At 46.9% G+C, this 16,846-nt stretch overlaps 1 protein-coding gene across 3 annotated transcripts in view; it reads left to right on the plus strand.

Moving 5' to 3' along the window:
- The window catches only part of ENOX2 (ecto-NOX disulfide-thiol exchanger 2), a 363,942-nt gene that overhangs the window by 60,021 nt on the left and 287,075 nt on the right, over positions 1-16,846 (plus strand). For all 3 annotated transcript variants that reach the window (XM_030209544.1, XM_030209543.1, XM_030209545.1), the window contains exon 4: positions 5,262-5,417. In XM_030209544.1, coding sequence (XP_030065404.1) covers positions 5,262-5,417 — 156 coding nt within the window. The remainder of the gene's footprint in view (positions 1-5,261; positions 5,418-16,846) is intronic.

Here is a 16,846-nt window from a genome sequence, read left to right on the forward strand (position 1 = left end):
GAAGAGAAGGGGTCCAAGGACATTAATTTCTTTATGTAAAATAAATGTTCCTCATGAGAGACTCCTGAGAAAATTAGTCATGGGATAGGAAGTAATGTTCTGTTGTGGATTAGGAATTGGATATTGGACAGAAAACAGAGGTAGGGTTAAATGGCCATTTCTCTCAATGGAGGAGGGTGAATAGTGCAGTACCCCAGGGACCTTTGCTATTTAACATATTTATAAATGATTTGGGAATCGGAACGACAAGGTGATAAATTTGCAGATGACTCAAAACTATTCAAGGTTCTTAAAACACATGTGGGCTGTGAAAAAGTGCAGGAAGACCTTAGGAAACTGGAAGATTGGGCATCCAAATGGTAGATGAAATTTAATGTGGACAAATGCAAAGTGATGCACATTGGGAAGAATCATCTGAATCATAGTTACCTTATGCTAGGGTTCACCTTAGGGATTAGTACCCAAGGAAAAGATTTTGGTGTCATTGTAGAGAATACGCTGAAATCTTCTGCTTAGTATGCGGTGGCCAAAAAAGCAAACAGAATGGTAGGAATTATTAGGAAAGGGATGGTAGATAAGACCGAGAATATTATATTGCCTCTGTATCACTCCATGGTGCAATCTCACCTTGAGTATTGCATTCAGTCCTGGTCGCCATATCTTAAAAAAGATATAGCAGGATTAGAAAAGGTTCAAAGAAGAGCAACCAAAATGATAAAGGAGATGGAACTCCTCTCATATGAGGAAAGACCAAAGAGGTTAGGCTCTTCAGCTTGGAAAAGAGACTGCTTAGAGGGAGAGATGATTGAGGTTTACAAAATCCTGAGTGGTGTAGAACAAGTAGAAGTGAAGCGATTTTTTTTTTTTGTATACTCTTTCAAAAGGTACAAAGAATAGGGGACACTCGAGGAAGTTACATTGAAATACTTTTATGTTTCAACATTTTTATTGATGACACTTCGAAATGAATACATCCAATAATACAAATATACCGAAGTTCAAAAAGTAACATGTACTCTTGAACAACAAAATGATGCAGACCTTCATCATACTTTTAACATGTTATCCCCCCTCCACCCCTCTATTGACATATTTAACTTATATATGTTTCCCACCTTCCCCCCCCCCCCTTGATGTTTCAACTTTTTTATTGGTGAATCAACCTTAGAGCTTCCCGTGAATGCAAATTACAAGTATTGAGAACAAATCAAAGCGTCAAAATCTAAACAGACTAATGCTTTCATCATCAGCCATGTTTTAATTCCCCCCTTCCCCTTATCTAAACCCTTGCCTCCCCTTCCCTCTCCCCTTCTGTCTGCTCAAGGAGCAATCATTCTTAAGAATGTTCTCCAATACCGCTCATGTTCATAAGGTTTTGAGAATGAGATTTCTACCCCTTTGAGTCAAGCTGTCCATGAAAGAACTCCATATTTTGAGAAAACTTGTTTTGCGTCGACATGATCCTTTTGCTTCTTTAGCCTCCCAAGTCATCAATTGATGTATCTGGTTACGCCAATGCCAGAATTCAGGGCCTGTCTCTGAAGCCCAAGATTGACGTATACATTTCCTTGCAAGCAAACATAATTTACGACACAACAGTGTTTTGTCCGCATTGAGACCCCCAAAGGAACCAGGAAAGTCCAACACCAACTGACATGCTGTACCAGATATTCTACAAGACATCAGTGAGGCAAGGAAGGCCACCACCCGCCTCCAAGAACTCTTAACAGCTTTACATTCCCAAAATGCATGATAAAATGTGTTGTCTAACAATTTACATTTCAAACATGTGGACGCAGCAATCCCTCCTGCTCTAAACAGCTGAACCTGGGTAAAATATGCTCTATGTATTACTCTGAATGCACATTCCCTATACCCCTTTCCACTTATTAGTCTGGGAATACTTTTAAGATGTGAAACAATATCCCAGAAAGACAGTTCAACTCCCACATCAGCCTCCCATCTCCGTCTCAACTGAGCCAGCTCCTCTCCCAGTGCCAAAACCCATTATTTCTTCTGAATACCCGAAATAGAAGGGGCCTCGTCTGATATTTCCTCAAAGAACGCCATAATTTTCCCTACCAGCTTAAGTTTTAGTGCCTCTTTATCTAGGACTTGAATGTAATGCTTCAACTGACAGTATGCAAATGTATCTCCCCAGCAAACAACATTAGGGTGCAGAAGTTTATCTAAAGGCTGAATTTCCCCTTCTGTTCCCAGTAAATCCTCCAGACTACCCAAGCCCCACTGCTCCCAGCGCCTAAAGACTGAATTTTCCAACCCTGGAAGGAACATCAGATTACCCGTAATGGTTAATAATTCTGTTACTCTGGGATTACCCCCTAGCCAATCCCCTAAAAGTCTCCATGCAGTCCTCAGGGGGTACAAAAGTACGCAGCATTTAAATTGCTGAGGCAATCCAGCCCTGTCTATTTGCAACAGAGCTTGTAGTTTATAAGGGCTAAAAAAATTTTCTTCTAACTTAAAGGGGAGTATGATAACTTGTTGAGAATATCCAGTCTCTCACTTGTCTCAGGAGGCATGCCAGATTATAATACTTCAGATTAGGTAACCTCATTCCCCCTTGCCTCTGTCCTCCCAGCAAAAATTTTAATTGGATCTTGGCCTTCTTCTTTGCCCAGCAAACGTTTGTCACTAGACAATAAAAACATCAATATCTTGCTGTAGCAATCGCAGTGGCAAGATCTGCAATGCATAAAGCCATCGTGGTAGAATTACCATTCTAACCAGGCAGATACGACCTGCTAATGGCACCGTTAACGCACTCCAGGATTCTAATTGCCTCTCTGAGCTAAAAGCCAATCAATATTTAATCTATATAAGTCCTCCGTTCTGTGTGCAAGAAGTATGCCCAGATATCAAAACGAATTCTCCGCCCACCTCAACGGAAAACTTCCTGACCAAAGCATTCAAGTATCTTGCATGATGGCTAACGCTTCCGATTTATCTTAGCTTAAATCCTGAATAATCTCCATATGCCTTAAAAAGCTCCAAAAGTGCTTCCAAGACATTGAAATACTTTTAAAACAAATAGGAGTAAATACTTTTTCACTCAACAAATAGTTAAGCTCTTGGAATTCTTTGCTGGAGAATGTAGTAACAGTGATTAGTGTATCTGGGTTTAAAAAAGGTTTGGACAAGTTCCTGGAGGAAGAGTCCATAGTCTGCCATTGAGACAGACATGGGGAAGCCACTGCTTGCCCTGGGATTGGTAGCATGGAATGTTGAAAAATCAAACTCTGGTATACATATAAAGTATCACATACCATGTAAAATGAGTTTATCTTGTTGGGCAGACTGGATGGACCATACAGGTTTTTATCTGTCGTTATGTTACTATGCTGCTATTTGGGATTCTGTTAGGTACTTGTGACCTGGCTTGGCCACTGTTCGAAACCAGGATACTGGACTGTTCTTTTGTTCTTATGTACATTGAATATTTGTTTGAGAGCTTGGTTGTCTTTAGTTCAGTAGTAGTGGCTTCATATTTCATATCATGTTTGTTCTATTTATTTTATTTTGGGGAATGTATTAACCACCTTGTGATTCATTCAGGCTGTGTACAACCAGTGTATCTTGACGTAAAGAATTTTATATAGTTTTGATGGACCCTTTAGTGATCCAAGATGGCCACCAGCACTTAGCTAGTAGGAGATGCTCACACTTTGCTCTTTGAAATGCCGAAAAGGCGAGGAAGGGTGCCAGCCCGAGCCTTGCAGCTACCTTCCAGGTTACCTGTAGGTCCTATGGACCGTTTTGTGGACGCCCCGGGACAGAATCACTAGCTCGGGAGCGGACCCCTAGAAGGTGTTGGCGAAATACAGGAAACTTCGGCGTCTTCGGGGCATGATATCACTCTGAGCCCCGACCAACGAACTCCACCCCCGCAGCTTTTTAGCTCCCCCTTCGAAGGATTGTTGGGACTCCTGCCAAAGTGCGAGAAAGAGAAGCCCACGAAAGAGGCTCAATTACAAGTTGAGGGAAGATTTGAGGGCCAATTATGGCCCTCTGATGAGAGCAGGCCTGCCGAAATGACTACGGGGCAACAAATTATGGAATCAGAGAAGGGTCCAGAACACGTAGATACTACACCTCTCAAGACACCAGAGAAACCGGCAGAGGTAACACTTGATTCCTTGTGGGATTTAATATCTCAGTTCATTATCTTCAACTCAAAAAGCAAACTTAATATCAGAGAAAGTTTCTCAATTTGAACAAAAGTTGTCAAAAACAGAATCGGATATAAAATCTTTTATGAAAAAAGAGAAACTATGGAGAAAAAAGTTACAGAAATGGGTAATTTACAATTAGTAATGTTAAAAGATATTGCTAACTTAAGGAGGAAAACGGAGGTATATGATAACTACCTGAGGAATAATAATGTGAGATTTATAAATTTCCCAAAGAATAGATTGGTAAAACCGATGAATATGTTAAAAAGATATCTCCGTGAAATACTAGAGATTCCTGAGACAAATTTACCACCTTTTAATCAGGTGTATTATATTCCACAAAAGGATTTGCCTCAAGAGAATAAAGAATCCCTAGACTTGACAGCATTTTTTGAAACTTCTGAAACAAGTACAAGCAGCAACTGTAGCTTTAATTCCTGACAAGCAATGGCTTTTTCGTCTATTCTTTAGGAACTGGGATAAATTATTCCTGGGACTAAGAATAACTATGTTTCCTGATATCTCAAAAGAGACTCAGAAAAGGTGTAAATAATTTTTGTTACTAAAACCTGCTGTTCTCCAGTTGGGAGGTGTTTTTTATTTAAGGTTTCCTTGTAAGTGTATCATTCACTTTAATTCATATAAATACGTCTTTTTGGGCCCTTCACATTTATCATCTTTCATATTTTCTAAGAGAACTGAAAGGGTTTAATTAATATTTTCTGTCCTACCTAGGTGCTGAACAACCTTTCTAAATTTTTCCTTTTGATTTTCCTGAATTTTGAAATCTTGGATCCATATTATAGTGGACTTGAGTGTTATAAAGTACCTATATTATGTTATTTTCCTGAAAATTCTAAAATGTAATAACACTTTCTGAATCAAGTGTATAATCTTGAAAAAGTTGTAAAAAAGTTCTCAAAATAAAAGTGAAAAAAAAAAAAAAGAATTTTATATAGTTTTAAATGTAACAGTGACCAAATGTAAGCTATAAAACTTTGTAAATTAAATTCCTTTTATGTAATGTGAGGATAAATAAAATATATTTTTCACTGTTTTCTTTTTCAGATTTTGACTCTGGTGTTGGACTAATGCCTGGAATTCCTGCTATCAGTCCTTTGATGCCAGGCATGGATGTTTTTCCTCCTCCAGTCCTTCCAGACGTGCCAGTAGTAAAAGAGATTATACACTGTAAAAGCTGCACCCTCTTCCCTCCCAACCCAAGTAAGACTAAATGGCATTCTTCTTGCAACTTCATGATATTAAAAATAGCTTATTTCATTTCTTCTGAAACCCTAGTATTAGATTCTGAGTGGACATATTCTTTGCCAGATACCCTGGTACAGCTGTGGATCAAATTCCTATTTGTGATAAACTTCAGTATTTGGGTATGGTAATTGATTCTTACTTAATATTCTGTCCACGTATTTTAAAAGAATATGTGGGGTGAGTTGCGTATCCATTCAAGCTGCATGTGTTACATATGCACCCCCTGTCAGTCCCTCCCGCTGCATCTCTCCCTTCCCTTCCTGGCCCTGCAAAGCTCTCACAGTTCCCTCCGTCTCCCCCCCCCCCCCCCCCATGTCTTCAAATCACCTCCAGTTTTGACTGGCTGCGGCACTCTACTGCCTGTGACCTGCAACAGGGCTTTCTCTCTGAACCATCCTGCCCCTTCTGATGCAACTTTGTTTTCTAGGGGGCGGGACATTTCACAGACAGAGCGCACTGGTTCAGGCTGCAGCCCACATATGAGTGCCATTGGCGCTGTCTGGGTGATGACTGGAGATGATTTTAAGGTATTAGGGGGGCAGGAGCGGCAGGAGGGAGATGCAGCATGAGATGCACACCCTGTTCAAAATTCCTGGCTATACCACTGTGTGGGGTTTTTTCACATTTCACTTCTATTTGATTATATACCACAAAATCATAAGCATGTTTTAAGCAGTTTACAGTAGAAAATGTCAGGAGAGGGGCAATAAAAAGGGGAGAAGGAATGGGTAGGAGGGCTAGGTTACAAATTACAAAACTCTAGGTATATAATGTTAAGAGTTACCTATCAAATAATCGCTAAGAGACAAAAACTGGGAAGGGAGCTGAACAGTCCCAAGACTGTAAGACAGATGTGAGGGGATAAGAATGACATCAGGCAAACTGCCAACGCAGAAGACTCTCCAAAGCCACTAGCCCAAGGGCAACACTTGAACAAAATAAAAAGTCTTCAAGGCAGCTTTCAATTTCACAAAGAACATTTTGAGATGAATGTTGAGTGGCAAATGATTCCAGAAAATGGTCACTATGACACTAAAACAAGATTGTCTAGTGATATTGTCTTATTTAATAGCGTGACAGGATGACTAAGAGATTGTGCTGGGAGTTACATGCTCATCTGGAAACAGATCAAATTGCTTTGGTTGTCTCATTGGACCTAAGTGCAGCTATTGATCTAATTGATCATAGTCTCCTATTGCAGTATTTACATTCAGTTGGCATCTCTGGTGTAGTATATAAATGGTTTGCTTCCTTTCTTGGGCGCCATTCCTTTAAAGTTGTTCAACGTTCTTAAGTTTCCAAGACCCATCTCGGCTCATGCGGAGTACCTCATGGATCAGTTTTATCTCCTTTACTGTTCACTTTATTTGTCAGTCCATTGGCTCTTCTCATTCAGTCATTAAGAATCCGCTCCTACTCATTTGCTGATGATTTCTGACTAATCCACTATGTGAACCCTTCCTCCATTGATTTGCAACCACTATTATCTTAGTGCTGCTGCCAGGTGGCTCTGTGAACATCATTTGATTTTAAACCCCAAAAGACTGTAGCCTCCTGGATAATAGGGCATAGTTCAGTGCCCTCACTAATTCCAACATTATTTGATTTTAAGCCCAGAAAAGACCATAGCTTCCTTGTCATCAACAGCAGTGAATCCATTAACTGATGGGTTGTATCCACCTACCAGCAGGTGGAGATAGAGAACACTGAAAAACCACAGTGACCCTTGGATGGCTAGCCACATCTGCCTTCAGTATTTCTCTATCTCCCAGCAGGTGTGGACATAGCTTGATCAGCTGGATTTCTGCCTGGGGTGGCTCCTGTGCTTTGCCAGTTGAGCAGGGGTGTTGTGGCTGGTGGTGCCCACTTTAACGGCATATAGGTTCGCCCTTTCCCTGCCTTACCCATTCCCCCCTTCTCCCGGAGTCCCTTTGTTGCTGCCTGCCTCCAACTTTCCTCACAGTGTTTAAAAAAAAAAAAAAAAAGCGCACTTTTACTGCATGGCTGTTCTGAGACTTTCTCCAGAGATTCTGGTTCAGTGCAGCATGACCGGAGCTCGTTGACTTGGTCTTCTGAGGTGAGAGTGGTGCCCAACTCCTCCGGTGAGCTGCCCGCGGACAGCGTTCCGAACGGGGTAAATTTTGGCGCGAAGCTGCCATTTTATTGCTATATTTCCGTCCAGTCGGGCGATGGCTGCTGAAGGAGTTAAGCGCTGCTCCCACTGTGGTAAGCGCAGGTTAGCAGCGGGGCTTTGCAGTACGTGCTCCTTGGACGCTCGAGCTAGACGAGCATGGCGAGCGATGATTCTTCCCGCTCGATGGAGCTGGCAGCGGGCGCCAATTTGGAAGTGCCGTGTGCCTCGACCCCCCGCGGTGACAGAGGAGTCTGAGTGCAGGGGGATGCCTCGGTTCGAGGCTACCAGAGGAGCTCCAACCTCCGTTTAGCCTAATTCGGGGACGGAGGGTCAGGGTGAGTTTTTCTCCCCTGAGTTTGTGCTACTGATGCATAAGGCCTTCATGTTGAAAGGAGCTCTGCCGCAGGTGTCTGACATTACGTTGCATTCTGGTTCCCCTCAGGGTGTTGATGCACCGGGGATGGCTACAGATGTTATTTCTTCCCCCGAGCGTTGGAAACATGCTAAACATAGACGGGCAAATTCCCTGTCTGGAAGTGGCGCATATCATTCCCCCCCCCCCCCCCACACCCCCCCCCCGTGGTCAGGCTGTGGGGAGTCTGAGGGATCTGGCAGGCCCTCGGGGACGGATGATCCAGAGGAGGGTGCCTGTTTGTCACTGGATTCGGATGATCCCAATGCGGTTTGGATTTTCCACCACGGCGAGCTGCTAGCTCTCATTACTGATGCCTTGCAGGCCCTCTCGATTGATGATCCCGCCGAGGGCGATGCCTCCTCTGTTAATCTTAGGATGACGAGTACTAAGAAGCCTACTCGGGCCTTTCCTGTACATGACTCCATCCAGGAGCTTATTTCAGCTCAATGTCTGAACCCAATGGGCCTTTGAAAGTGCCAGAACTATGGGTCAGCCTTACCGTCTGAGTGAGGTTCACTTGGCTCTTTTTGGGATGCCTAAAGAGGACGTGCTGGTCACGGCAAAGACATGCAGGACCGGCGGCTAGAATCCACGCTGAAACTGTCCTTTGATATATTGGGCCTTGCCTTAAGGGCATCTATTTGCAGTTCCTATGCAGCCCGCGCCTGTCTTTCCTGATTACAACAGGCGGTGGATCAGCCCGTGGAGGGTGCAGGTTCCCTCTCTGAAGTTGCCCCACAGATGGAGTCGGCCATGTCATTTTTGACTGACGCCCATTATGATCTGGTCAGAGCTTTGGCTAAGCAGATGTCTGTGGCGGTTTCTGCCCGCTGCCTTCTTTGGCTTCGGCTTTGGGCGGCTGACATGGCCTCTAAACAAAGGCTGGTGAGGTTACTTTTTCGGGGCCTCCTGTTATTTGGAGAGGATTTGGAGAAGATTGTTAAAGACCTAGGGCAGTGATGGCGAACCTTTCAGAGACCGAGTGCCCAAACAGCAACCCAAAATCTAATTATTTATCGCAAAGTGCCAGTACTCATGGGCGGGTCACCACCTATGACCCCACCCCATGATAGCCACACCCCTTACACTAGCCATGGCGCATATAAACAGACATCATTGAAAATATTATACTAGTATAGGTGAAAAAAAATAACATGATTTTCTTTCATTATAAATAATTTGTATAAGTTGTTATAGTTCCAGTATACCCAGTGCAAAATAAGACAGCAGATGTAAATTCTCAAATTGGACATATTCCAAACACTAAAATGAAAATAAAATGATTTTTTTCTACCTTTGTTGTCTGGTGATTTTGTTTTTCTATCCATATTGGTCCTAGTCGCTGATTCTGCTGCTCTCTATCTGTTCTCTTAACTCCGTTTCCAGGGCTTCCTTTCCATTTATTTCTTTACTTTCCTCCTTTCTTCTTCATTTCTTGCCTCCATTTATTTCTTTACTTTCCTCCTTTCTTCTTCATTTCTTGCCCTCCATCCATGTCCAGCAACTGTCCTCTCCCCACTGCCCTCCCACCCACCCTCCCAGCACCAGGCCTCCCTCCCACCCAGCAGCACCCAGCACCAGGCCTACCTCCCACCCTCCCTCCAACCAAACAAGCATCAGGTCGCCCGTCCGTCCTCCCTCCAACCAAACAAGCATCAGGCCGCCCGTCCGTCCTCCCTCCCTTCCTCCCAGCACCAGGGCCCCCCTCCTCCTCTGAAATTTAAAAAACGTACCGGGTTAAGGCGGCGTCGGCAGTGGCAGCGGCAACGAAAAGCGTGTTCTTCGTTCGGCGCGCCTTCCCTTCTGTCTCTCAAGCTCTGTTCCTGCCTATGAGGGCTGGACCAAAGCTTGAGAGACAGAAGGGAAGGTGCGCCGAGTGAAGAACACGCTTTTCGTTGCCACTGCTGACGCCGCCTTAACCCGGTACGCTTTTTAAATTTCAGAGGAGGAGGGGGGGGGGGGCCTGGTGCTGGGAGGGAGGACGGGCGGGTGGCCTGATGTTTTTGGTTGGAAGAGGGAGGGAGTGAGGGCGGGCGGCCTGGTGCTTGGTGGGAGGGAGGGAGGCCGGCTTGGTACCCGGAGGGAGGGAGAGTGGGCGGACCAGCGACAGCGCGCGTGCCAAGGGAGAGGGCTCTGCGTGCCCTCTCTGGCACGCGTGCCATAGGTTCACCATCACTGACCTAGGGTATTCTTTGCCCCAGCGGTTACCTGAGGATAGGCCGAGGCCTTCTTCCAAGGGTCCTGTTTTTCCCTTGTTTTCCAGACCTCGCTTCAGTGAAGCTCGCAGATATTGCCCGTTTCAGCAGAGGAACTCCTTTCGCTCGGACACGCGCTCCGCAGCGGCCGGGTCGCGGCCAGGAGTTCAGGGGCGTCCTCCACAATGATGGGACGCCGGTCCACTCCTCTTTTCATGCAGTAGGAGGACGTCTTTCCCTCTTTTTCGAGGAGTGGACCAATATTACTTCGGATCAGTGGGTCCTGGACCTGATCAGAGAAGGTTACCAATTGGAATTCGGTGCCCCGGTGAGAGACGTGTCTTGAAGTCCCGATGCGGCATTGCTGTCAACAGGCAGCGGTAGAGGAGGCCTTTCAAGTCTTGCTGCACCTCGGAGCAGTAATCCCGGTGCCTCCCGCCGAACGCAGCTGCAGTTGCTACTCCATTTATTTTGTGGTGCCTCGAAAAGGCTGGTCTTTCAAACCGATCCTCGTCTTACGGAGTATCAACGAGGCCCTAAGAGTGCATCATTTTCGCATGGAAACCCTGTGCTCCGTCATTGCAGCGGTACAGTCAGGAGAGTTTCTCACGTCTCTGGACCTCAAGGAAGCTTTCTTGCACTTTCCTATTTGGCTCCCGCACCAGCAGTTCCTCCGGTTTGCGGTGTTGGGCCAGCATTTCCAGTTTCGAGCCTTGCCCTTAGGCCTCGCCACAGCTCCCCGTACCTTTCCAAGATAATGGTGGTGGTAGCTGCCTATCTCAGGCGAGAGGGTATCAGAGTTCACCCTTATCTCGACGACTGGCTCATCAGAGCGGATTCGGCAGTTGACAGTCGTTTTGTCACAGCCAGAGTGGTTCAAGTCCTGCAGACTCTAGACTGGGTGGTCAATATACCCTAAAGTCACCTGACCCCCTCGCAGTCTCTCGAGTATTTGGGAGTCTGGTTCAACACGGCCTTGGGGATTGTCTTTCTCCCCAACGATGGGCGGTGTAAGCTTCTGAATCATGTCCGTCTGCTCCTGCGGATGCCTCGCCCTCGAACTTGGGACTTTGTCCAGCTGCTGGGGTCGATGACGGCCACCTTAGCAGTGGTTCCCTGGGCGAGAGCGCATTTGAGGCCACTGCAGATTGCTCTGCTCCTTCAGTGGTCTCCAATTTCCCAGGAATATCAACGCAGACTAACGTGGCTCCCTGGGCCTACATAAATTATCTGGGCGGCTCTCTGTGCAGGGCCCTGTTTGCGGAGGCTGCTCAGATTTGCCACTGGGCCGAGCTCCACCTGCAGCTTCTGTCAGCAGCTCACATAGCAGGTTAGAGCAACGTGCAAGCTGATTTTCTCAGCAGGCATCTAATCGACCCGGCGGAGTGGGAACTGGCAGAAGAAGTTTTTCTTCAGATTTGTGCCAGATGGGGGACTCACGCAATGGATCTCATGGCGTCAAGTACAAACACCAAAGTCCCTCGCTTTTTCAGCAAACGGAGAGATCCTCGCTCGGCAGGGTTGGATGCACTGGCTCAACCCTGGGCTCGGGCTTCCTGTATGTGTTCCCTCCTTGGCCCTTGATAGGGGAGTTTCTCCTACGGATTTGGCTGCACTGAGGATTGGTGATTCTAATCGCTCCAGATTGGCCACAGCGTCCGTGGTATGCAGATCTCTGCCAGATGCTGGTGGAGGCTCCACTTCCTTTTCCTCTGATGCCGAACCTGTTGGTTCAAGGCCCGGTGACTATGGAGGATCCCTGCCGATTTGGTCTTACGGCCTGGCTTTTGAGAGGGCGCAATTGAGAGATAAGGGCTATTCTAACAAGGTCATCTCCACTCTCTTGCAGGCCCGCAAGCGATCTACCTCCGCAGCTTTTGCTCTGATCTAGCGCAAGTTTGAGGCGTGGTGTGTTTCAAAGGCGATCACACCCATGCGGGCTACAGTCTCACTGGTCCTGGACGTTTTGCAGGATGGCTTACAAAAAGGCCTGGCACAATTCCCTTCAGGTGTAAGTGGCAGCATTGACATGCTACTGAGAGAGAGTCTCTGGCTTGTCCCTTGCAGCTCATCCGGACATTGCCCGTTTTCTCAGAGGGGTGCTTTGGCTCTGCCCTCCCGTGCGGTTGCCTTATCCGGCCTGGAACCTGGGGCTGGTGTTGAAGGCGCTCTAGTGTTCGCCTTTTGAGCCGCTTAAGCGAGCGTCTGAGAAGGATGTGACTCTCAAGACAGTCTTTTTGATGGCCTTTACATCGGCTAGACGAATAACTGAGTGTCAGGCACTTTCCTGTCGGGACCCTTTTCTGCAGTTCTCAGAGTTGGGGGTGACGGTACGTACAGTGCCTTCCTTTATGCCTAAGGTGGTTTCAGCGTTTCACCTAAACCAGCCCATTTTTCTACCTTTATTTATTTTTTGTTACATTTGTACCCCGCGCTTTCCCACTCATGGCAGGCTCAATGCGGCAGGCAATAAAGGGTTAAGTGACTTGCCCAGAGTCACAAGGAGCTGCCTGTGCTGGGAATCGAACTCAGTTCCTCAGTTCCCCAGGACCAAAGTCCACCACCCTAACCACTAGGCCACTCCTCCACTTCCTTTTCTAGGGAGGATTTTCCGGAGTCCTTTAGGCAATTGCGTCTTTTGGATGTCCGCAGGGCTCTGTTGCAGTATCTGCAGATGTCAAATGACTTCAGGACTTCTGATCATCTTTTTGTATTGTTGGCAGGTCCTTGATGAGGGTGTCCGGCGTCTAAGGCCACTATAGCCCGTTGGCTCAGAGAAATCAATTTTTTCTGCGTATCTGCTTTCAGGATGGTCTCCTCCTGAAGTGTTTAAAGCGCATTGCACGAGGGTGATTTCTTCCTCGTGGGCTGAAACGGGTGTCCTTTCTCTTCAAGAGATCTGTCGTGCAGCTACTTGGGTTTCTCAGCTCTCGTTTGTACGACATTACAGGCTGGATGTGGCAGCGAAGCAGGACGTGCATTTTGGAGCGCAGGTGCTTGCTCGCGGAGTTGCCTGTTCCCACCCTACGAAGGGATAGGGAGTGCTTTTGTACATCCCATCAGTTAATGGATTAATCTGCTGTTGATGACAAGGAAGGGAAAATTAGGTTCTTACCTTGGTAATTTTCTTTACTTTAGTCACAGCAGATGAATCCATGATCCCTCCCTGTTTGACTTTGTGTGTTTTGTTCAGTTCTCTCATGCAGATATTATATCTCATCAGGAGGAGTTGAACAGTTCTCAGAGTTTCTACATGCTGTTCTATTGCAGGAGGTTGAGTTTGTCCCTCCTTTGTGTGGTTATTGCTCCGGTTCTGGGGCATTTGTTCGCTGTGAGGAGAGTATATGTTATGTTACCTTGTTGGGCAGACTGGATGGACCGTGCAGGTCTTTTTCTGCCGTCATCTATTATGTTACTATGTTATTCACTCTGCTTTGGAAATTTCAAATACTGAAGGCAGTGGGGCTAGCCATCCAAGGGTCACTGTGGTTTTTCAGTGTTCTCTATCTCCACTGCTGGTAGGCGGATACAACCCATCAATTAATGGATTCATCTGCTGTGACTAAAGGAAAGAAAAGATAAGAACCTAATTTTCCCTTCCTGGATAACAGGGCATAGTTCAGTGCCCTCACTAATTCCAATATTATTTGACAGACAAATTTATCCTGTACCTTCTTTTAGATACTAGTGATTATATATTCAAAGTTTATCCTTTACCGATCAAATTTCAGTTAGAAATTTGGTAGACCAAGAGTCATTGCGGACTTTGTCGTTTGCATACATTACATCACGCTTGGACTACTGTAGTATTATTTATGCTGGTGTTAAAAAAAACTAGCTTGAAACGTTTTCAAACCATCCAGAACACAGCAGCCTGTGCAATATGCCGTGCCTCAAAATTTGACAGGGACTTGGGAAAAATCCACAATTCCAGGAGTAACATGTATAGAATGTTTGTATGTTTGGGAAGCTTGCCAGGTGCCTGGATTGGCCGCTGTCGTGGATAGGATGCTGGGCTCGATGGACCCTTAGTCTTTTCCCAGTGTGGCATTACTTATGTACTTACGTACTCCGCTCCTACAGCGTCTTCATTGGATCTCGAATGAATATAGAATTAAATTCAGAGTTCTAATTTTAACACACTAGGCAATTCATAGTGCTACTCCATCATATCTTGCAGCTTTAACTATTCCAATAACACCCGCCCGTACTCTCTGTTCACTGCAAGATAATAGATTGACAATACCCTTGCCCTCCAGATCTAGGTGGGAATCTACCCGTGCAGCTGCATTTTATTTTTTTATCCCCCACATTATGGAATTCATTACCACAACAAATCAGGTTGGAAACATATGCTTCTTTCTGAACGGCACTAAAAACACACTTTTTTCAACAAGCTTTTCAGATCTAGATCTGGTACTATGTATTAGGAGAGCTATGCAGGTTTCTGACCTAGAGCAGAGAGATATTTATATTTCTACTTTCCTTGTCATCAAGCAGATGAATCCATTACGAGTGGGTTGTGTCCATCAACCAGCAGGGGAGATAGCACTGAAAAACCATAGTGCCTCATGGCCAGCTAGCTCCATCTGCCTCTTCAGTATTCTCTATCTCGGTTGCAGCTTGTTCAAGCTCCTTCAGAAAATCTGCCTGGGGTGGCTCCTGTGCTTTTGCCAGTTGTAGCAGGGGTGTTGTGGCTGATGGTGCCCACTTTAAACGCAAATAGGTTAGCCCTTTCCCTGCCTTACCCGGCCCCCGATGTGGAAGTAGACAAATAGGCAAGCCCTGGCCCTGTCTTTGCCCATGCTGTGGATGCAGGCACATAGGGTTCGCCCTTTCCCTGCCTTTACCACGCTACTGATCCTCCAGAGTTGGAAATTTGCCTCTTTCTCGCTGTTGCCTCAAGCTTTCCTCACAGCATTTAAAAAAAAAAAAAAGTTGCGTCGTGCTTTTGCGCTGCGATCCCAGAAAAGAGGTTTTCTTCTGATTGTGCAACGTGACCGGAGCTTGGAGACTCGGTCTGGTGAGGTAAGAGCATTTTGTAGCTCATCCGGGGAGGGCCCGCGTTTGGGACGATTTTTGAATTTCTGCCGCTTTCGGTGATGGCTACTGAGAAAGTTAAGCGCTGTTCCGTTTGTGTCAAGCGCAAATCTGCAGCGGGGCTCTGTAAGGCGTGCTTTTCAGACGGTAGAGCCGACCCGAGCATGGCGAGCGATGTTCCTTCCCGCTCCGTGGAGCTGGCAGCGGGCGCCATTTTGGAACAGCATGGTGCGACCCCCGCTGAGGCGGAGGGGTTTGAGCCTGGAGGGGCGCCTCATGTGGAGGCTGATTAAAGAGCTGTTTCCCCCGGACTGGAACCGGGAGGCCAAGATGAGCCATTTTCCCCTGAATTTGTTTTATTGCTGCATAATGCATACCTGTTAAAAAGAGCTCTTCCGCAGGGGTCCTCTGCGACTCTGCTTTCTGTATCCCCTCCAGTGGAGTCTGGCCTTGGATTACAGTCAGGCGTGTTTTCCCCTGACAGATGGCCGCAAGACAAGCGCAGAAGGGTGGATTCCCCTTCAGAGAGTGGCGCACCCCCCCCCCCCCCCCCCCCCCCCCCCCCCCCCCCCCCCCGTGGTCGGGATGTGAGGACTCTGAGGGGTCTGGTAGGCCTTCGTGGTCTGGAGAGCCAGAAGAAGGTGTAGGATTGCCACCGGATCCAGATGATCCTTCCGTGGTGAGGATTTTCCACCGCGATGAGCTGCCAGCGCTTATTACTGATGCCTTGCAGGTCCTCTCTATAGAAGACCCTGGGAGTACTGAGACCTCCTCCGGTAATCCGAGGATGGCAAGTACTAAGAAGCCTGCTCGAGTCTTTCCTTTGCATGACTCCATCCAAGAGCTTGTCACGTCTCAATGGGCTGACCCCGAGGGGCCTTTGAAAGTCGCCAGGGCTATGGGGCAATTATACCCTCTGAGGAGCATTTGGCACGCCTAGCAGTGCCTAAAGTGGATGCCCTGGTCACGGCTGTGACAAAGAAAAATACCCTCCCAGTGGAAGGAGGAGTTGCCCTGAAGGACATGCAGGACCGTCGCCTGGAGGCAGCTATGAAACGGTCCTTTGAAATTTCAGGCCTATCCTTACGGGCGTCTGCATGCAGCTGCTACGCTGTCCGAGCCTGCCTCGCTTGGTTACAACAGGCAGTGGAACAGCCCGGAGATGGAGCGGAGCGCTTTTTGGAGGTGGCACCGCGGATGGAGTCGGCCTTGTCATTTTTGGCTGACGCCCTTTATGATCTGGTCAGAGCTTCGGCTAAACAGATGGCTGTAGTGGTGGCGGCTCGCCGTCTTCTGTGGCTACGGCATTGGGCAGCTGACATGGCCTCTAATTAAAGGTTGGTGAAGTTGCCCTTTCAAGGCCTTCTCCTGTTTGGTGAGGAGTTGGAGAAAATTGTGAAAGGCCTGGGGGATGCCAAACCCCAGCGCTTACCCCAGGATAGGCCGCGGCCTTCTTCCAAGGGTCAGGCGGTTCCCTCCTCTTAACAGACCTCGCTTCCGTGAAGCTAGAAGGTACTGCCCGGGGCGTTCTGCTGGGTTCACTTCGCGTGCCAGTTTTCAGCAGAGGAATTCCTTTCGCTTGGACAAACGTTCCACAGCA

This window comes from Microcaecilia unicolor, chromosome 7, assembly GCF_901765095.1.
Source record: "Microcaecilia unicolor chromosome 7, aMicUni1.1, whole genome shotgun sequence".
Taxonomy (NCBI): Eukaryota; Metazoa; Chordata; class Amphibia; order Gymnophiona; family Siphonopidae; genus Microcaecilia; species Microcaecilia unicolor.